The 21311-nt window shown below is 38.9% G+C and overlaps 8 protein-coding genes across 8 annotated transcripts; 2 read left to right on the top strand and 6 right to left on the bottom strand.

Moving 5' to 3' along the window:
• Positions 1–2234: 2234 nt before the first annotated feature.
• BATDEDRAFT_32005 (uncharacterized protein) lies at positions 2235–2824 on the bottom strand. The gene has a single exon (XM_006679898.1). The coding sequence runs from the start codon at positions 2745–2747 to the stop codon at positions 2316–2318; it is 432 nt and encodes a 143-aa protein (XP_006679961.1). The 5' UTR covers positions 2748–2824; the 3' UTR covers positions 2235–2315.
• Positions 2825–4100: 1276 nt separating this feature from the next.
• Positions 4101–4729, bottom strand: BATDEDRAFT_32003 (uncharacterized protein; the record flags this gene model as incomplete). The annotated part of the gene is made up of 1 exon (XM_006679897.1): positions 4101–4729. A coding segment is annotated over one exon (211 nt), but the record flags the coding sequence as incomplete, so codon positions are not given.
• A 1334-nt stretch (positions 4730–6063) lies between these two features.
• BATDEDRAFT_26074 (uncharacterized protein) lies at positions 6064–6957 on the top strand (the record flags this gene model as incomplete). Its single annotated transcript, XM_006679879.1, has 1 exon — positions 6064–6957. The coding sequence occupies one exon, from the start codon at positions 6064–6066 to the stop codon at positions 6955–6957; it is 894 nt and encodes a 297-aa protein (XP_006679942.1).
• An 894-nt stretch (positions 6958–7851) lies between these two features.
• BATDEDRAFT_89959 (uncharacterized protein) lies at positions 7852–9445 on the bottom strand (the record flags this gene model as incomplete). The annotated part of the gene is made up of 4 exons (XM_006680050.1): positions 7852–7945; positions 8010–8199; positions 8271–9177; positions 9260–9445. 4 exons carry the CDS (start codon positions 9443–9445, stop codon positions 7852–7854), a joined length of 1377 nt encoding a protein of 458 aa, XP_006680113.1.
• Positions 9446–10934: 1489 nt separating this feature from the next.
• BATDEDRAFT_89958 (uncharacterized protein) lies at positions 10935–12857 on the bottom strand (the record flags this gene model as incomplete). Its single annotated transcript, XM_006680049.1, has 1 exon — positions 10935–12857. One exon carries the CDS (start codon positions 12855–12857, stop codon positions 10935–10937), a length of 1923 nt encoding a protein of 640 aa, XP_006680112.1.
• Positions 12858–14934: 2077 nt separating this feature from the next.
• Positions 14935–17298, top strand: BATDEDRAFT_20085 (uncharacterized protein; the record flags this gene model as incomplete). The annotated part of the gene is made up of 4 exons (XM_006679780.1): positions 14935–15900; positions 15970–16441; positions 16534–16702; positions 16774–17298. The coding sequence occupies exons 1-4, from the start codon at positions 15525–15527 to the stop codon at positions 17296–17298; spliced, it is 1542 nt and encodes a 513-aa protein (XP_006679843.1). The 5' UTR covers positions 14935–15524.
• Positions 17299–17675: 377 nt separating this feature from the next.
• On the bottom strand, positions 17676–18025 carry BATDEDRAFT_12254 (uncharacterized protein; the record flags this gene model as incomplete). Its single annotated transcript, XM_006679722.1, has 2 exons — positions 17676–17812; positions 17881–18025. 2 exons carry the CDS (start codon positions 18023–18025, stop codon positions 17676–17678), a joined length of 282 nt encoding a protein of 93 aa, XP_006679785.1.
• Positions 18026–18705: 680 nt separating this feature from the next.
• BATDEDRAFT_89956 (uncharacterized protein) lies at positions 18706–21024 on the bottom strand (the record flags this gene model as incomplete). The annotated part of the gene is made up of 3 exons (XM_006680048.1): positions 18706–19965; positions 20021–20191; positions 20494–21024. 3 exons carry the CDS (start codon positions 21022–21024, stop codon positions 18706–18708), a joined length of 1962 nt encoding a protein of 653 aa, XP_006680111.1.
• Between the last annotated feature and the right edge of the window lie 287 nt (positions 21025–21311).

The raw sequence follows: 21311 nt of genomic DNA, 5'->3' as shown, positions 1-21311 counted from the left end.
TGGTATGATCCAAATGAATGGTTTTGATTGAATGTTGGACACACAACAGTTGTGTTCATCATACAAGTGTATCGACTGGACAAGGTTCACAAGAGTGGTTTGTAAAGTGAGTTCATGTCCATTACAGTGTCTAGTGTTGATGATACAGAGTTTGACCAGGCATAATGTGTTGGATTTGATGAGTGGATCAGTTCCAGTGGTTCAATCTAGTCCAAGAACAGCAATGGAGTTCCAAGAGTTGCAAGTTATTTCCACTCCATCAACAACAAAGTGGAAAGTAAGAAGTTGATGGTCGACTGGAATACCAACAAGCCTTTTAGTTGTCTCAATGATGGTGGTTGCGACCAAGTCAACAACAGGCTGTTGTTCAGCAATAGAACCTGTTGGCTTGGTCGCAGATTACAAGACAGGATCACTTTTGGTCGATACACTAACTGAATATCCACTCTGGTGGATCAAGTCGAGATCAATCACAACGCATGGGACTCGCTTGCTGCACTTGTAGCAAATGGGACTGTTGGATCCAGTCCACTCATCATCAAATCCAAGAATGATGTTGGCTCAAACCCAACAATCACTGGTTCATACAATTATTTCAAGAAAACTATCCAGATCAATGGTATCAATGTTTCTACAAATCATCTCAAAAGACCTGATCAACTTGACAAACTCGTATACTTGGTTTGAGTATCGGTTTGTCATATTGACTTGTTCATCTGATTCTGCAAAACCTATATTCATTAATATGTATCAACATAGTCTCAAACAAATGTCATTTGGATTTGTTTCTTGGACAAGATTGCACGACACTTTTGTTGGAAATGCATTGATTGTTCCAAACAACAACGGATAGAATTGGAAAAAGTAAAACTGTTGTTTCTTGATGATGCTCAACAGTAATTACAAGACACAAGTTTATGGAGACTTTTAATCAAAGCATCGCTGAGTTGGTTGTCATTAAGCATGCGATTTATCATTGCATCAAACCATCTTTTTGTTGGAGGAATTTCAAGTCCTGTTGAACTCGGTAGTCTTTCAGGTCTTGAAAAGTGATTTTCTACTTATTCCAGCCAAACTCTGTGAATTCCATGAATTTCTGGATTTACTCGTTATTGGGTTGCCAAACAACATGAGCAATGAGACCTTGAAACATGTTCTTGTAACGGAATGTGATGGTCTTGTTGGTGCGCTGTGTGTGTCGATTGATGATATAAAAACACAATGTCTAAACAACATTGAACCCACTCGAGCAGATCTACTACAATACTGTCTATCAAACAATTCCATGTTGGATATGACTCGTTGTTTTGGAAGCGACCATTCAGATCTGATTAGAAATGGTTTTAAACTGTTACTCAAGAAATGTCTGACAAAAATCATCGATTGGACAACTTGGAAACCCAACAAAATATGGAATCTTATTCATCACTCAAAAGGCTGGAATATTGATGGAGTCGCTCGACCTTGAACTTGCTTTTACTTTGCTGTTGGTCAAAAAATACTATTCAAATGGACATTCACAAACTGCTTTGCATCACAACATTTGTCTCTTCAAAAACTCGTACGCAATGTTGTCTCATCAATATCGACCAATGTATTGGAATCTGTTTCGTCATGCGGTTTTCCAAATGAAACAACTTTACAGCACATGTTTATGGAGATATTGGTTTACTTGACTAAACCAGACTGTTCAATCTAACCAAAACTATCAAAAGTATTTCCCAACAACTCGAATGTGACGGACACTATTGCTGGTGGAATTGATTATTATTTGGTCAATGGACTAGCAATCAATCAACACATTGACAGATTTGTCATCACAAATGGAAACAACGACAATCCAGTTGTAATCCATATTGAGCCTTGAATTCAAACAGTCGTGAATCAAATCATTAATAAACTACAAAAACAGTCCAATATGCCAACTCGCATTTATCCACAACTCGATATGTGATGTTCAAATGTCTAATATTCAGACTGTGCTGATTGCAATTGTAATTGCAATTGTGGTTGTGTGTAAATATCAATCCAATACTCGATTCAATACTTGATTCAACTTGAGCATGTACAGTTTTGTAGTAATCCATTTGATCACATTGACAGAATCAAGCAATGATCTGATTCAACAACACCAAATGATGCATCCATATCACTTGTATCAATCAATTGTACACAATCAGTCAATATAATCAACAGTCACTGGCATGATTGACATGATTGATTCAATTCATTCAATTTATTCGATCCATTTAATTGCATAGATCTGACTGGCATTGCAACTCATTGTTGTAAAATCACAACCTCACAATCCATCATCAATTATCAAGATTATACACCCGCTCATATATGTATTTGTTGTATGCTGCTGTGATTTGAGTTCGGTCACTTGTCAATTCATCTCGATAGTGTTTGGCTTTAGCTGGTGATTGAACACCTTGAATATACTGCGTGATATCATTCCACAGTTCAGGCGGTATGTGTGCCTTGTCAAGACTCGAGTTGTACCATTGTGGTTGTTGTGGAGCCACATGCGCAGTCGAAACAATCCGACGAGACGGATTCACTACAAAAAATGTCAAAATCTTGCAGTGTCCTGGTTGAGTTGGATCTGCAAGTTCAAATGATTGTTCTTTGTGTTGGTATCGATTGGGATAAACTACACACCGACCATTTGGTACTTCAAGCGATCCTATATACTGACTATGCGGTGATTCTTGATCAATGCCGTACACATCTTTCCAATACATATCAGATGCTACTTGATATTCAAAACGATCAACAGCCTCGCGGAAATCGAGTTTGGGTGTGGTGATATTTTCCACGTCGTAGTAATACAGTCCAGTTGCAACAATCGATTCGTTAATTGGACCTTCAATGTGCCAGTTTCCCTCGTTGTATTTAGGTTTGGATGGTGTCAGTTGAATGTTGGTGAGTTTGACAATGACTTGTAGATTACGACCACGCAGTGATACTGGTTTTGCTGATTCGTATTTGGGTTCAAAATGCTCCGGAAGTGTTGGTTGTCAGAGTATTTGGAGCTTCGTTGATTTGTTTGATAGTAAAGTAAAGTAGGTAAAGTATAATCTGTAACTGTTAGTAGTTATCAGAAGAGAACAAATCAGAAGTGTAAGAGGAAGTTGCACTTGAAATCAAAATCAACAGACTTAGTCTTTTCAACCGTAGTGAAAAGGGTTTGATAAGGTAGTTAGACAGATGAAATAGTTTGAAGAGTTGTTTATTGATAAGAGTAAGCGTTCTAGCTTTTATAGTAGTTGATTGTTTGTGTCTTGTGATACGAACAATTAACCCGTTAAATGATGAGAGGTTGTAAACGAGAGTTACAACCAATAGTGTTGATTTCTGGAGTTAGTAAATTTAATAATGGCATCGTCTACCCGTTTATAGAGAGCTCGAGTCCTAGAAATGAGTGTAATGGAGTTACTGTGCACATGGAATTTTTGGTGATGAAAGGATTTAACTTGTGTTTAAGTTGGCGCTTTTTAGAACTAGCTTTGCCACAGGTTACCGCTTAAGAGTATCCGTCTGGATATTCCAACATTGGTACATACACGGGACGAATGACTTGAGTGTCTGATTCCATATCATCATGATATGACTGACTTGACGGTTTATATCCCTTTGTGCCATTGCAAATATCAATATACCTGAACATTGGATCCATCGTTCTGAACAGACTTTCAAACATTGGGACAAAACATTTGAATATTTTGGCAATGCATTTGTACATGTCTCGATGCCATATCGGATTCAGATTGTTGATGTATGAGTTGATGGTCACACTGTCATCCTGTTCGACACGGAATTCACTCGGAAGACATTGAGACTTGAGTGATATAAACTCGGAATTGCCTTCAATGATGGGCATATCTGAAACAAGTCGAGTCGATAACAATATATCGCATGGTACCATTTTGGTGTATTCGAGTCGTATATCCAGTGGTGCAATCATCGTTTGTCCATATACAACACTGTACATTGATGCATCAATCAGATTGTGCACCATTTGATCAGTGTTGTGATTTGATCCATGTTCAATATCCGATACATTTGTCATCAATCGCGTATATACATTGTCAGGTATGCCATTGTCCAGTATATACGTCAGTTCAACAGGTCCTGGTACAATTGTGCCCAATCCATCACTGCCATTACAAACAAGCTGTTTGACAAAAACCCCGAGTTGTTCCAACGCAAGATTAAATGTTGATGGTGATATATTCTGATCGAGTGAGTCAGCCCTCCATTGCTCCACAATATGCTGGTTTGTGATATCGATTCACCACATGGGTTTGCAAAGTATACATTGCAGATAATGGATATACCGCATTTCGACAAGTGTGCGCACCTGTTCATATGGATATCCGGCCATTCCAGATTTCATATCAATTTCGGCATTGTCGTTGTATGGCTGAATGTCCGAACTAGCAGTCTGAACCAGATGCTGGAAACACGTTTCAATGATCTGAGCAGCAGCCCTTTTGTTCATGTAGTGAGTAGTATCCGATTTTACAATAGCCGTTAGATTTTCAAACATCCCGCCTTGCTCCAACTCGGTACGTATCGAACTGTCGGGATGATTGTCAGCAAAATCAGCAAGTGTTTCGAGTAGTTTTACAATATCAGGAACAGGACTGTTACACAAACGTATATCTCTGCGTGAAAGAATAGTGCTGAGTTGCTTTACAATTCCATATTCTTGAAACACCTTGATCATCTCGGCCTTGTTTGTAGATTTCTGAATCATGTCGTTGACATAATCAAACAGGTACAAACAGCCATTCATGCGGAGACCGCACATCAATATCGTCAATTGCTCAAAAACCAACGATCGTACAAGCGATACAGGAAAGTCGCGCATACCAGATGCAATTGTTCCTGCTATCCAGATCATGCGTTTTTTTAGTTCAAAGTTGTCGCTGTATCTGATACACAAGTCGTTCAGTGTTTGATCAAATCCCGATCTTATCAACTCGGCTGAAATCACTTCACAATCTTTATAGTCGCAAAAACTCTGAATAGCAGCAATACTTTGATCAACCACTTCTTGATCGACACTCCTGTATTCATGTCATGTCAATCCAACCATGTCAAATTCATCAATTGTAATGACTGAACATACATTCATGCATAATACCACATACCTGAGAATATTGACCAGTGCTGGAATGATACCACATTTCACTGCTTTTACTGGGTTATCACGATGAATATTCCAATACATGGCTTGGAGATTTTTGATAAAACCAACAGCAACTGAACCACTGGATGATTCCAGTCGTGAAACAAGTCTTGATACCACGATGCCAAACTAATGATATTGTTCAATGTCAAGTATACAATCAACAAAACATGACATGACAGGACACTGTCCAAACTGATCCAATATTGTATCATTGTAAACATACATTTTCATCGTCAATATAACTGCAAACTTGCAAGAACAGGTTAATCGCCAATGTGAACACTTGTTGATCGGACTCGTGAACAATAATATCAACCATTGGCTTAAAATCAAATTTACACTCTTCACTCCAGCGTTTATAACTGTAAAACTCTATGCATGATTTCATCGCCTATATGCATATTGACACTAGATGAGTTGAATGTCAATCATTTGATCGATGTGAATCATGACTTGCCGCCATTTTGACTTGACGGTTTGATGATTGCATGAGTTGTGAAAGTTGGTTGCTTAGTCGATGTGATGGTTTGGTCATCCAATACCTGAATGATCAACATTCTATCGTCATATTTGGCCTGTACTTGACAACCTGATTTGTCAGTTGTTTGTACAACATTACACAATCAATCATATTTGAATGCATAGCCAAGCGGCGGTTCAATTAAAACTGGGCTGTTATATAAAGGGTCATCTTTTCAAAATTCGACATTGATAACAAATCGCTACTAACCCTTGACAACACAAATCCCTTAGAGCGGTCATTCAAGGAAGGTGCTTTTAATCTGATCCGTTCAATGAGATATAAATACAGTCCAAAACCGACTCATCAAACAACCATTACAACTTGGCAAACCAGTATAATGAAACTTGCAGTCACAGTATTGACATCAATTCTGTTTACTTGCTCTTTTACTACAGCCAATCCAGTCAATCCCAGTGCAACTACAACTACAAGTGCTGAAGCTAGCACTTCAACCGTCATTCCCACTGCAACTACAAGTACTGAATCTGGGCTTTGGGCAGCTTCTAATGAAGAAACTACAAATTTAGTTGATATGAGCCAACTTTCAGAAAGTGATTTAAGCTTAATCGAAGGTTGCCTAGAAATGGAGCAAGAATATGAAGATATGAAAAAAGCGTATGACTTGGCCAAATCTGAAGAGCTTGATCAAAGGATATTAGTAGAACGGCTGAATAAGAAACATGCGAAGCTGTTACGTAAACCTCGGAAAAACAAGAATAATCCAGTATATAAAAAAGAGCTTAAAAATTCTAGACTGAAGCTTCAACAAGAGAGAAAAAAACTCAAACAGCTTGAAAAAAAGTGTCAAAAACTCTATCACGATTTTTTCATCCTTGATTTGAAATTGTATTCCAACAAAGAAAATCTTGCAGAGCGTTTGTTTGAAGATCTGGATTTAGAACTAATCCTTTCTCACATGCAATTTCTGGAATTAAATCGTGATTTTGTTCAAGGCATATACGAATCTCTTAATCTCATAATGAACCAACAGTCAGGATCTGAGCAAACCTCCACTAGTGGGAGCCAGAGTTCATCACAATATCATGAAAGTCCATCATCTGAGCCGCTAACTGAGGAACCGTTATTCGAGGAACCGTCATCCGAGGAAACAGATATACCTATAGCCCAGCCCGTTCAAGTAACTTCCAGTTTAGAGTGGTTATTCCAATATGTGGAAAACCTTTTAAATTTAGAAGTAGGGCAGCCCAGACGTGACGATCCATCCAATTGATTTGAATGCTAATCTGGACTTGTTTCAGCCGATTCAATTGTCATTTTATTTAATTTACAATAAAATTGGATTTGCATGCATTATATCTGACCATTGTACACAGTTTTGGTTGACATGATATCATATTGTACATTGACACTTGTATTTCCAATACAATACAGTTGATTGTATATTGCATAGTTGTATACATTGATGATGCTGACATGCATGTGTGTATTGTGTCGATATGATATTGCTTGACATGTCGTATTGACACATACAATACCAATATCAACAATAGTCATGTGTGTTGATATCAGATCCAACCAATTTGACTGGTTTGACTCGTTGATTGTGGTGTCAAAATGGTTGCATCAATAGCCTGACTGATCACACACATCAGTCGCAGTATCAGCTTTGTCGTGTGTCAAATATCCCATGTTGAATATAAACTACCAACAATATGGTCATTATGCACATGTTGATGTATCCAATGATCGTATACTGGTCGATTGATGCAATATGATCACACATTAATGGAATGTGATAATCATGATATTTGCAGCAGTATACCATATTCCAACAGTTGATATTGCGCATCCAATATCGACATGATCATCCAGATATACAGTGATGGATTCCAACAATGCATACCATGATTGATACACTTGGATCATGTGTATTCAATCAATACCATGTATTACTAATGCAATAGTATGCGTGATCATTGTGTACCAAACAACTACAATACACACTCAACTGATCCAACACATGCACGGCTTGAACATATCACACAATCAAACATGGACACACCACATTAAAAATACATATAGTATCAGTTTGTCACTAATGAATTGTATTCAGTCGAGTTTATTGAGAGTCGTTGTGTGACTCTTGACAGTGTGGTGAGTGTTTTCAGGTACGACTACTTGATCGTGTAGTTTTTGATTTCCTTCTGCGAATAAATGTGCCATCTGAACCTGAAGTAGTTGGTTTAGGCAATCTAACACTATGCATCAAGTTCATAATCAGTATCAATTGACACATCCATACATCAATATCAAACAACTTACCGTGGTAATGGCCAGAGCACTTGATCACTATTTAAAATAGTAGGATATTTGCTAGTCGAGACTTCGCATCCACATCCAGCACCAAACCCAATGCGTGTATGTGCTCGATCAAATGTCAATCCAAGTCGGCTCATAAATGACATGCCAAGAGTTGCTTTGTCATTTAGACCAGCTTTTATAGCAAACACAACTATAATCCAACATGCATATTAGTCAGGTTAATCAAACAAAACACATTGCATACAATTGTCAAATATTTACAATTTTTAGAATCAACTCTCTGTATATAGTCTCTAGGACCCAGTCTGATTGTTACAACAGAGTTGTAGTTGTCATCAGTCACGGGAGTTTCAGCATGCATTACAATCGAAAGCGACGGCAGCTTGCCCCAATTGATACTAAAGTATTTTTCAGGCATTAAATGGTTTTTCCAATATAGGTTTTCAATCTGCAGATTATTGAGCCTGTATTTAAAATTAAAAATGTCAATAGCAATTGCATTGCTATCAACAATGGCATCAACCAACGCAGCCACGACTACTTTAGGAAATTGCATATATGTAAAGCATGTTTCCATAACGGAGTACAAAGTACGTCCATGTTCCACCTTTTTTTGGAATCCAGCAGGCAGCTCCACTCGTTTGCCATTGACTAGTATACTCTTGATGTTGACAGTAAAATAATCGTCTGATGGTGATTGTACCCATGCAACACTTCTTCCATTCGTTCCGCATTTTGCAGTTACGTCCGTGTTTCCTATATTGATGAAGCTATCTGAAATCATTTCATACGGACATAGTTGAATGCCAATCTCGTTACTGGGAATGACATCACTGGTGTACAAAACATCCATCGCAGTGGCTGGTGGATGATGCTTTGACAACGAGGAATAGGCAAACCCAAATACTCCATCAAAATTTGAACTAATACCAACTAGATCTGCCGATTGTTTTCTAACTGCTAGTATTGGTAAACTGATGTCAGTTATCCTAGTACCCGGAATCGTCACAACGGCTGTAGATGTAACTCCTTTATACTCTTTGCCTTTGTAACCTATAGTAACGGGTTCCCCACTTGGAGTGTGTTGCGGAGCCAAGCCTATATCGCTGCTTGAACTAGGAAGTGGTACGATTATATCAGACATTGCTGAATCGACTCGTAAATTCAACTATTTTAAACACGACAAGTGTGAGATTGATTCAACGTGGTGCAAATTGATATCAAACTACAATGCATGACATGATACATACATCAGTTCCGTGAACATTAAATTTCATTGTGTAACATTGATAAGCATCACCACCCAATTCAACAGGTGATCGTTTTGACAGCCTATTGCTTGATTGACTGGAAGTTCCAGAAGGTGATTCTAATGCAAGTCGAACTGCAGCAACCGTCTGTAACGCAAGTATAACGCATTCTAGAGTAATCAGCATTTTATCGAGTATTGTAATGGAAAGCTTCGAGTCTGATACATGACTGCCATTTTATAATTACGGTAGCTTCAAGGGTGGCAGTCAGCAATTTCCAAATGAATATTTAGAAAACACAAGTATGTGTGTAGGGTGAACAACCCCAGAAACACCCTGTAGGGAGAATCAATATACAGTCATTACTGTTAGTGGAAAAAATCAATTTGACTAGTATGCTGTGTTGATATTCCCAATTGCGGTCATGTATCCAGTAACCAGGTAGTTTCAAATTGTCACTCTGATTGTGGATAATTATCATCACATTTACAATCCATTACTACAACATATACTGTCACTGTATACCAAATACTTGACTGATTGTTTGATTGGTCGTGTTTTGGATCACTCGAACACAACAGCATCAAACAGCCTGTTGCAGTATTTCAAATCATGACTTTTCCATTGGTATGACTGCATGGTCATTTTAGGTTAATGTAGACTGTATACATCAAACACTGCTGATTGTGTCACAACATGATCAACATCAAACTCGGCAATCTGTCGCCGCTACACTGAATGAGTGACATTGTACTATAATTGAATTGGAGATTGGCAGGTCGTTCAACAAACTGGCCGTGTCAACAGGTCAGATTGTCATCGTGGTACATGAACCACAATGGATGATAATGTCATTCAAATCAGCACACAATCTACTGATATATGCAATACAACACCACCAATACAAATCAATACAAACCCAATCACAAACGTGGTGTTGAATCCAATGCATGCGAGTACTTTTTAAACACATGATACCCACTGATGGTGATGGTTGCTGACAGTCACATTGAAGTGTACATGTCCAATAGTGTCCACTGTCATGTCGATTGTTGCTATCCGTGACATCCAACTGTACTTGTATTCACCAAATGTGCACAACATTCAAGACAATGCTGCAGTATATTGTGCTACAAGTAACAAGTACATTCACCTTGAAACATTCAAACTGTAGATTGTGGACATCTGACGGCATATCGATAGTTGTTATTATTGGAAAGTTTGTTACAGTAGATCAAAGATGTGAAGAAATGAACCAATGACTGATTGCGTTGTTTTATTAAGAGAGGAAAGAGAATGTGTTTATATAGTGGAGGAACACGGGAAGAAAGCTATATGAATCCCAGTTCAAATGTCATTGAGAGTTTCTGATTATTATAAACTATTCAGAAATGTCTACAATTACACACTACTAATGTCTCACAGTATCATGCAACTGACAAGTGATTGCAAGTATGACTGGTAGTTACAAGTAACACTGGTTGTTATCAGGTTATTGATGTATATGGAACAAACCGTGACAATGAACCAATCAACAATCCAGTAACTGTTGATATAATACCCAACACAGTATACACAATCAATGATATGGTTGTTGACCCATTCACGATACTCGACAAACATCAACACATCAGAAAGCTTAAATTTATTCAAAATCAAATTCATCGACACATCATCAATCTGAATCTGAATCTGACTCACCCATAAGTTTTCTTAGCTTTTGCTCCAGATATTCTACCCTTCTTCCTGCCCTTTTACATTTTCTTTCCAGCTTCTCTAAATCCTCTAAGTCGTAGAATGATTTCGATACACTTTTACCCCTTGTTAATCTTGACTGTTGTTTGGATACAAAGAATTGATGTTCACGATATTCTTTGCATACATCCTTTTGTCTCCTTCTATACTCTTTGATTCTTCTTTTTAGTTTACGAACAAGCTTCCTATACTTTTTTCTTGATAAAGTCTCTTGATCCGAATCGGTATCTGAATGGTGTCTAACAACTGAGTGTTTCCGGCTTCGACTGGGAGTGTTTCCATTTGTTCCTTCTAGCTGTCGTATCATGTAGTGTTTTGCTTTACTTGCCTTCCTACACTTTTCTTTCAATTCATGTTCAGTCCTTGAACTGTACTTTTTTCCAGATATCTTTTGACCGTTTGATTTCAACTTTTTCTGTTCGAGTCGAGTAGCTTTATATTCATAGTAGGAATTGCATGCGGCCACTCTTGCTCTTTCAGCGTTTTCAAGATTTATATCTAGTTGATGAGTGGGTCTATGTTTTTTGGCTGGTGCAATTCCCTGATCTGAATCAGTATCTGAATGGTGTCTAACAATTGAGTGTTTCCGGCCTCGACCAGAAGTGCTTGAGCCAGGATCATCAATCGAGTGTTTCCGGCTTTGTTTTGGAGTGGCTAATCTGGCTTCTTGTAATTGTTGTTCCAGGTGTTCTACTTTTTTTCCTGTAGTTTGCCATTGATTATCTAATCGACATTGATGTATTCCGCTATGCTTTTTCCCAATTATCGGTTTGCCCTGCGATATTAACCTTTTTTGTTCATATTCAATAACCCTATACGCATATGAAGCCTCGCATGCGGCTGTTTCTGCAGCATCAGCAGCTTCGAGTTCTTTCACTAATTGACGAATGAGCTCACGGTTTTCTCTTGGCTGTTCTTTATCAGATGGGAGTTTCCGGCTTTGTTTGGTAGTGCATGGGTTAGGTTCAATAACCGAGTGTTTCCGGCCTCGACCAGAAGTGCTTGAGCCGGGATCATCAATCGAGTGTTTCCGGTCTCGACTAGGAGTGGCTAATCTGGCTTCTTGTAATTGTTGTTCCAGGCGTTCTACTTTTTTTCCTGTAGTTTGCCATTGATTATCTAATCGACATTGATGTATTCCGCTATGCTTTTTCCCAATTATCGGTTTGCCCTGCGATATTAACCTTTTTTGTTCATATTCAATAACCCTATACGCATATGAAGCCTCGCATGCGGCTGTTTCTGCAGCATCAGCAGCTTCGAGTTCTTTCACTAATTGACGAATGAGCTCACGGTTTTCTCTTGGCTGTTCTTTATCAGATGGGAGTTTCCGGCTTTGTTTGGTAGTGCATGGGTTAGGTTCAATAACCGAGTGTTTCCGACCTCGACCAGAAGTACTTGAGCCGGGATCATCAATCGAGTGTTTCCGGTCTCGACTAGGAGTGGCTGATTCGGTTTGTAACTTTTCTCTCAAAAGGACGAATTTTTCTAATGCAGCACCCCACTCTTTTTTCAATTCCTGTTGACGTTGTTCACTATGCTTTTCTCCAGATATCGCTTTTCCTTTCAACGCTAACATTTCTTGACGGTGTTTAAGATTCTCATACCTATGGAAAGCATCAGCTGCGACTTCTTCTGCGATATCAGCTTCGTGAAGTTCTCTCTCTAATCGACGAATGAGTTGATTTTTTTTACTTGATGTAGTCCCTTGATTCGAGCCATTATTATCTGACTGATCTTTATCAAATGGGGTTTCCCGACCTCGTTTGTAAATTCTTGGACTGAATCCAGCAATTAAGCCAGATGCTTCGAACGAACCATTGCTACCAGTCGAGACCAGCATTGCATTAGCGGTTACTGCCGCACTCAATACAAATAAAATGTCGGTGATTTTCATCAAGTCTAATGAATATGTTTAAACAGTTGGTACAAAAGTAGAGTGTTGAAACTGGTGTCAATTCTAAAACTGAGCGACTTGACAGTACTTATATTTTGTATAGCAAACCAACCCTTTTAGGTTAGTCAACTACACATGGTTGCTTGATCGCTTGCGATGGGCTACTATCAAACTAGACAGCATGCTACTCCCTAGCCACAATATCATACTATACCTCCACGACCCTTTTATCAGATGTCTTGAAAAGCACCCTTCAGGAGTGTTGTGTAGCCTTGTAAACGCACCCTTTTACAACCGTGTTCATGTCAAATGGATCACTTTGATATTCATCCTGAAGTGACTGTGTTCTGCATTGCAACACACAATGGTTTCATATTTATTGTGGTTTCTTGATGGAAATTGACTATATTTTCAATTTTTTAATAATCACAATCAAACCATAATGTTGAATCTACACTTTGTGCACTTTTAGTAATCATACAGTGTACGATCAACAAGCTTAAACCCATATTCATATGTTGTGTTTGACTGGTCTGATGTCAATACAACTCTACACATTTGTTGTATTCTGAATCACAAATACGATCATGACACATGTCAGTAATGCAACTGTTTATCACACACCGACACTGTTATTTAGTGGTCCATTTACATCAATATGGTTGCAAGTTGTCGTTATATCACGTATTCTGGACATGGTTTTGATATTACGCATCCAGTTCCATCACATTGTTGCTGACCCATCATTGTAACGCTGTATGTATCCAACACTGGCATGTCCCCATAACCACAACCAGTAAAATGACACTCGAGTTGTTTACTGTGATCAGTATATACAACCCAGTTCGACTACACATACTAGATCCAGTCTGTTGGTTGTTTCAGTTGACATTGATCCACTTTTGACGTTTTGTCCGAGATTGACAATACAAATGTGTCAAGCTGAACCCAAACTACACGACTCGACTGTTCATGTCAATTGGATCGTGACTGAACTACGTGATCATGATATGGTTCATCAAACTAAATGTCTGGATTCCAATACCAAGTATTCAATTTGAACATCAACATTCCGATGTTGTCAAACCCAAATGTGATTGTATTCATACATGTAATGTCAATCAGATCAGTCAGATACAACACTTGTGCTATCCATTGTGTGTAATGTCCAACAGCACAATAATTCATGTGTAGATGTTGGCAAGTGGTTAGTATATGGTTTGACCGCTGATCATACAATGACACAATTACACGGTCGGTTGATTGGTGTCATGATTGTGATAGTGCGTCCATGGATCATGAACATTGTGTCAAGATGATGGTAGTCTACACCCGATATGATTGATACGCATATAGCTCAATGCACTCAAACTGATCAAACAACGTTCGGTGTACACAGAGTTTCGTGTGGTACACAGTGATATGTGTGATGAGTAGGGTCGACCCAGATGTAACGATCCATTCGATTGATTTGGATGCTAATCTGGGCTGGTTTCAAGACAGCAAACAAAAGGTTGCAATCGTTATGAAAAAAGCTCAAACAGCCATTCCAAATTAGTATCAATTAACATATAACAAAATTGTATATACATAGCTTGGGAAAATAGATATGCTCCGTTAGCTTAGTCGGTAGAGCGTTGTGCTAATAACGCAAAGGTCACAGGTTCGATCCCTGTACGGAGCATTTTTTATTTTTCATTTTGCAATATTATCAAGAAAACATAGTTTGATCCAACAATTGCAACATTCCAATCTACACAAATATTATATTTTTATAAATACCCAATAATCCAGCTTAAAAAAGCTGTCTTGGTCAGCACCAAACCAAGTTAAACCAAGTTAAATGCATATGCAGCACACTTGGTTCAAATATGCACATGGCTTTAAACCTTTGCAATCGACAAATCAAATATTTGCAAAACAAACTCCAGTAAGCGAGTAGCATTTTGCAACAGATGTGCTTAAAAGTCAAAGCAACAGGCGGAAACCACTTGAATCATTTGACACCAACAAGAGTAAAATTACTTTGCCCAATACACTTTATTATCAATACAATAGCATCTCTGGTTTCGTGATTTTCCTAGGCATATTGTGCCAATCAACTCCATATACACTCACGGCAACTATTCATATCATCAACAAAGAGTCTTGTTTCTAGCATGCATTCAAACAAAGTTCCTAGATTGAATTCACCCATTTGGCCACCCTCGACCTCTTTAGACCAAGTCAGCCATACTGCGAATAGTAGTGGTGTTGATCAAAGCCATAAGAACCAACCTTTGTCTGGCATTGACGACGAGATGAACGGTAATTGTCAACTACATAGTGTCTTGGCTTGAATGAATTGAATCATTGAGCCTCAATGACAATGCTCAGAAATTGATGCGAGTCTATCAATTTCTTTTAGGTGCTCCATTAACCCCAGTTTGCAGGTCTGCAAACGATAGCGAAATTGACTTGAGAAACAGTGCCAGTAAGCAAGGTATATTCTAGTGTATGCATACCATGGCTTGCAATTTAAAAAACCATATCGAATGCACGACTCTTCAATGATCCACCACATGCTTGATAGATTGAGTCCATCTACTCTTCCATAATCAGCTTCAACCATTGATGTTCAAGTATAATTTTACATGTGGACATATTGTTAACCACAACATATTGCTTGCATTCCCAATTCAAGAATTAAACGAGCCTCTTCTTCGACAATCCCAAGACAACGCTCAGCTACCATCCACTACATCTTTTGAATTTTCCAATACAGTCTATTCTATTCCACTGTCAACGACATTGTCCAAAAGCGAAACAGAGTTGGATCGCACCGTGTCGTTGTGGAGTGGCATTGCATTGATTGTGGGAGTGTCAATCGGATCTGGTATTTTTGCCTCGCCTGGTCCTGTATTCGAGTATTCTGGAAGTGTTGGTGGTGCATTGTTGGTTTGGATTGCTGCAGGATGTTTAGCCATGGCTGGAGCATTGTGCTACGCAGGTATTTCATTATGTTGCATTGAATGACTGTAATTTGTAAAATTGGATCAAACTGACCCTGACCCATTAGAACTTGGAACAATGATCCCATCATCTGGAGGAGAACACCCATACTTGTTGAGGGCCCATGGATCCTTGCCCGCATTTTTATTTTCTTGGACTGGAATCACCATTACTCGACCTGGAAGTTTGTCCATCATCACAGTCATATCTGCCGAATACGCATGTCGCTTGATATATTATAATGCCGATCCCACATTTTCATCTCCACCGTATCTAGTCAAAGCCATTGCTATAGGAATCATTGTAATCCTCACATGTATTAATATCTTGTCATCACGAGCGAGCACAACCATGCAAAACATTCTCACAATACTCAAAATTGGATCGCTAGCGTGGATTGGAGCTCTTGGGATATTACAACTGTGGCGGGATCCTTTGTCAAGTGGAAACTTTCAAAAGGGATTGTTTTATGGCGGATCCATGTATCCGGGAAATTATGCATTGGCTCTTTACTCTGCATTGTGGGCTTATGACGGATGGTGAGCTAAAGATGTAGACCAGAACGATTTAAACTTACTAGTAGATACCGTATTAATATCTCTATGATTTTATGACAATATTATACGATTAGGAATAATTTGAATATGGTTGCTGGAGAACTTAAAAATCCAGAAAAGAATCTGCCGAGAGCAATCATTGGTGGCCCGATTATCGTTACGCTATGTTATGTTGCAACAAATTTGGCGTACTTTTCCGTGCTTCCTGGATCCATTGTTGCTTCTTCAACGACTGTTGGAATGGTATAGTTTTTAAATGTCAATAGTTGATGCATACTTGAACAGTATAGTTTTGCTTACATCTATTGCAAAAGGATTTTGGTAAACGTGTATTTGGACATGTCGGTGGGATTATTATTCCCTTGATCGTGATTGGGTCAACTTTTGGAGCGGCAAATGCAACGCTGTATACTGGCTCACGGATCCTGTTTGTTTCAGCACAAACTGGTCATGCACCCAAGTTTCTTTCCAACATTAATTCACATACTCGAACACCCATTAATGCGCTCATAACCCAGTCTTTTCTTTCTATTGTTCTCATCAGCATTGGCTCATTTAAATCCCTAGTTAATTTTTACTCGATGATTGCATGGGTATTTTATTTCTTGGCTGTGCTGGGATTGATTGTGATGAGATTCACTGAACCCTATGCCGAGCGTCCATTTGTGGTATGGATTGGTGTGCCGATTCTGTTTTGTTTTGGAACAGTGTGTCTCCTGGTATTTAGTATTTGGGAAGCACCTATAGAGGCAGCAGCAGCAGGACTGTTTCTATTGGCTGGGATACCTATTTATTGGATTGGATCTAGATACAGCGTGACATGTGAAGGTAAATTATAGCTACTTTATTACATGACAGTATCATGCGTGCTGTCTATCACTACTCATGATTGTTATTTGAAAATATAGATGTGATGCATATATGCTTTATGTGGGCAGCAGCCGCTGTTGTAACTGTGCTTCCGTTTGACAATATCAAGGAACTATTGCAAAGACAAGAATACCAGCGACAAGCCGATGTGGACGACAACCAGATTGAAATGATGTAATAGTAAAATCAACTTGTCCAGATTGGAAGTTGGATTCCGTAATTATGACTTTGATAAATAGAATTCTTGGTATAAACTGGACCTAGCCAGAAACGATGATTACATGAATACTTTAGACGAAACAGTAGGTGACAAGCACAAGGTTTTCGGCGATACGATTTACAAGTGCTATTTTCCAAGAGGAATATTGACAGATATTTTATCGCCAAAAGCACCCCAAGAATTTCGTCGAGTCAGATAAACTGATAACCAGGCGGCAATGACTACCAGCCACACCAACGAACCAATGAGAGAGTAGATTGCATCTGAAAGTAATCATTATATGAATAGACTGAATATAGTTTTGGGTTCTATTGATGCAAGCGGGACTCACACTTGCGGATAACTGGAGAAAGGTTAGGCCGTTTGCGAATAGCAGGATATATGTATATAAAGTTGACAAGCCACAACCATGGCAGTCCAATAAATCCCAGCTGAAAATATCTACGAGCAAGCAAGATAATCTCTTGCTCCTTCATACGGTCAATGGATGTCCTACAGTTTACAAAAGTAGCCCGTCAGCTGATAGACTTTGCCAATGCAATACTTGTGTATCATCTCAATACATGGAAAAGGATAGACATGCAAAATGTATACCCAGAAACCTCCATGAACACTCACATATTAGTACTGGTAGCAAGTATGTAGTTGATGGTAAAACTTGCATCGTCATGACGCCATTCAAGATGAAACTGTGCGAGTCACCTGATGTCAGGTTACTCATGCAGTCACTATTTTGCATTCAAGTTTTTGTACTGCAAATTGGTATTCTTGAACCTTTATAAAATACAAACTGTAGTTTTGAGTCAGATTTCTTCTTTTTTGGTATTCATGCGTTGTTACGATTAACAAGTTTGAATTCTGTTGTTGTTAAACTCGAGTCTTGGACACGTTCTAATTCAGAAAATCAAGATTGTATAGCTACGACCATTTGTCTAGTCTGACTAAACTGTTCAGTTTATTTAAAATGTGAATACGGTCTCTTCAGCATTTTTCACCCATAAAAAATCAAATATCCATGCAACTTGCGATATCAATCCATCAAAAACAGGTATAATCCATATACCAGGAAAGTTGGTGACCATCATACCCCCTTCAATATCCCGCGAAGAATCTCTAAACTCAGGATTCATGATATTGGTTTGGTGTTTAACCCTAATTAAATATCAAAAACACGCTTAGTAATAAACTTTTGGCAATCTGGACTTATTAAATGACCATCACTCAACTTGAACATATAGTAAACAACGCAGGCCTCGACCATTACGACAAAAAAGAACATAATGGCCAACATGGAACAGTGTTTACAAACCGCCTTCATAATCACTTGAAGGCGTTCATAAAGCGTAATAGGTAGGTTGGCCTTGGCATGAACACTTTTTGCTGTATCGCACTGGAGCTGTAGCAATTTTTCGCGAGCAGACACATCATCGCAGATATTTTCATGCGCAAGAATATCAGCTCTCAGTTTGGTTTCAAACTGCTTCAATTCGTCGATTTTTTTGTCTGTATCATAGATACGGGCTTGCTCTTGCTTAATTTCAAGAAGGATAATATCAAGATCAATCTTTGACTGGTCCTTGTTTTTTGTCATACTGGCTATATCTTGTTCGAGTTGGTTTAGATTGGCAGTCATTTGAGATTGTTTCTCAGACTCTTGCTGAACATGATCTCGCATTACGGTTTTGAGCTCAAGCAAAACTTGACGCAAAGATATGTAAAGATCATCAGAGGAAGATAGAGACTCCAAAACTGACAATGTACTGGTATGTTTTGAATATACGGAAATAGAGTTTACAAGATCGAGAATACGATGCCATTCTGCATTGAGTTGTGGATTAGACTGAATATCTGGGCTAAAAGCAGGATCAAAAGAGAAGCAACCCTTGGCAGAGCTATAGTGAGGTATTTCAGGAATAGGTGTAGAAAATGAACGAGGCACACTGATGGGAGAGTCTTGGCCATTACTGGAGCTGTCTAATTGTAGATTCAGAGCATTTGGAGGAGATTCCAGATCCAAGTCGTTACCATGTGAAAGCGATTCAGATAGCCGAATGTCCAACTCAATACCTTCAACTAGGAGAGTGGGTGGAACTTCGTCCTGCAATGATCCAACTGTATCCTCATCCTTGGGTCGATCTAATTCTTCCAATTCATAGTCATCATATGTCTCGCCGACTTGATAGGATTCATTTCCAAGATCATCCTGATCTTGAACGTTTTGAATTTCGTAGCAACCATCACTTTCAAGATGATCCATATCCAAAGTAGAATCTTCCTCCGATTCATGAATAATGGTGGAAACAGACAGAGATTCGATGAATGGGTTTTGGTTATGGACATCAAGATCTAGCAATGGTAGTGGATGGTCAGAGTCGACAAGGGAGCTAGCCTCTGTAGTATTGGAATTCAGCTGGCTCTAATAGCAGAGTTAAAACAGAGTCTCTAGACATAGTAGATGGTCAAGATAATACCTTTGATAAGCGACTAAATTCCTTGAGCAGCTTGTGGGGAGTAAAATCTCTGGTCGAGACTGGTGGTCTTGGTCCAGCATGACTGATGGGAGTATACTGAGACTTGGGTAAGAAACTGGTCTCAGTCACAGCAGCAGGCGATGGACTCTTTCTCTCTGGGGAACGCTTTCTCTGGGTCATTGAGTTGGCAAAAGACAAACGCTTTGTTGGCCAAGTAAAAAATCATTACTTTTGTAAACCATTTGACTTTATTCCCACAATTCACTCCATCAAGGCTCTTTAATCACCACTAAATCACTCTTCTCATTAACCACTCCCGCTGCATGAGCTATCGACTGCATCGTCTCTGCCACTAAATAAAAAGGTTGCGGCATCATCACTGTCTTGTGCTTTCCATCTCTCTCCAGCTGCATCTCATGGTGAAAGTCATCATGCACTGCATCGTGCAGTCTTCCCAACAATCCCCACTGTACTTGATCAAACACTTTGTTCAAGGGCACTAGTGTCCCTTTTCGTCTTGTTGCCAAGCCCTGCTTGACATTCCATTGAATATCCACAAATGTTGCTGTTCGATCCTCGACTAATTTCACAAGCTCATATTTGAGTTCAAGCGATGCTGCTATGCTCGCTAGAAATGCCTTGCATGAAAAATATCCCTTACTGGTCCTACATCCACCATAACTGTTCTTGATTACGGGTGCTCGCATGGCCTGTGCAACTGTCACTCTTAATGGCTGCGTGTCTGTAATGCACATATTCGATACCAGTGTGCCTGAAAGAATCTCTTCGCCGTTCGAGTCTTGAACAATAAGTTGTGGGGATGCTTGCTCTTGAAAAACAGTTGCAAATTCTTGAAGAATCCGGTCTCGCAAATCATCCAGTGTCTGTAATGGATGGACGAGAATCGTGCTGCTACAGTACTTGGTACCAGATTGATGCACTACCACCCATGCTTCTTTAAGTTGATGTACATTGGTGGAATCTTGGTGTTCTGATATGCGCATTACGAAACGATTTGTACTCGATAGGGTTATTAATTATATTCGAGTATGTTTAGTCGTATTCATGTAAAATGAAATACTAAAAAGGGAGTCGTAATAAATAATCTCATGAAACGATAATTCACACCAAATCCACTAAACCTTTCAGTCTTTTTAAACTAAAATGTATCTGCAAGTCTTTAAGGATGTCAGTTAAAATGTCAAATGAAAAAAGGGATCGTTCCAGTTTAAAATCAAATATCGTTAATTTCTAGTAGGAAAACGAATGAATGTTGGACTATTCCAAAGCA

Source organism: Batrachochytrium dendrobatidis, assembly GCF_000203795.2.
Source record: "Batrachochytrium dendrobatidis JAM81 unplaced genomic scaffold BATDEscaffold_8, whole genome shotgun sequence".
NCBI lineage: Eukaryota > Fungi > Chytridiomycota > Chytridiomycetes > Rhizophydiales > Batrachochytrium > Batrachochytrium dendrobatidis.
This window is presented reverse-complemented; position numbering and strand designations above follow the sequence as displayed.

Bases quoted from the DNA above. Each gene is read 5' to 3' on its own strand.
- BATDEDRAFT_32005 (XM_006679898.1), bottom strand. From the start codon at position 2,747: ATGTATTGGAAAGATGTGTACGGCATTGATCAAGAATCACCGCATAGT.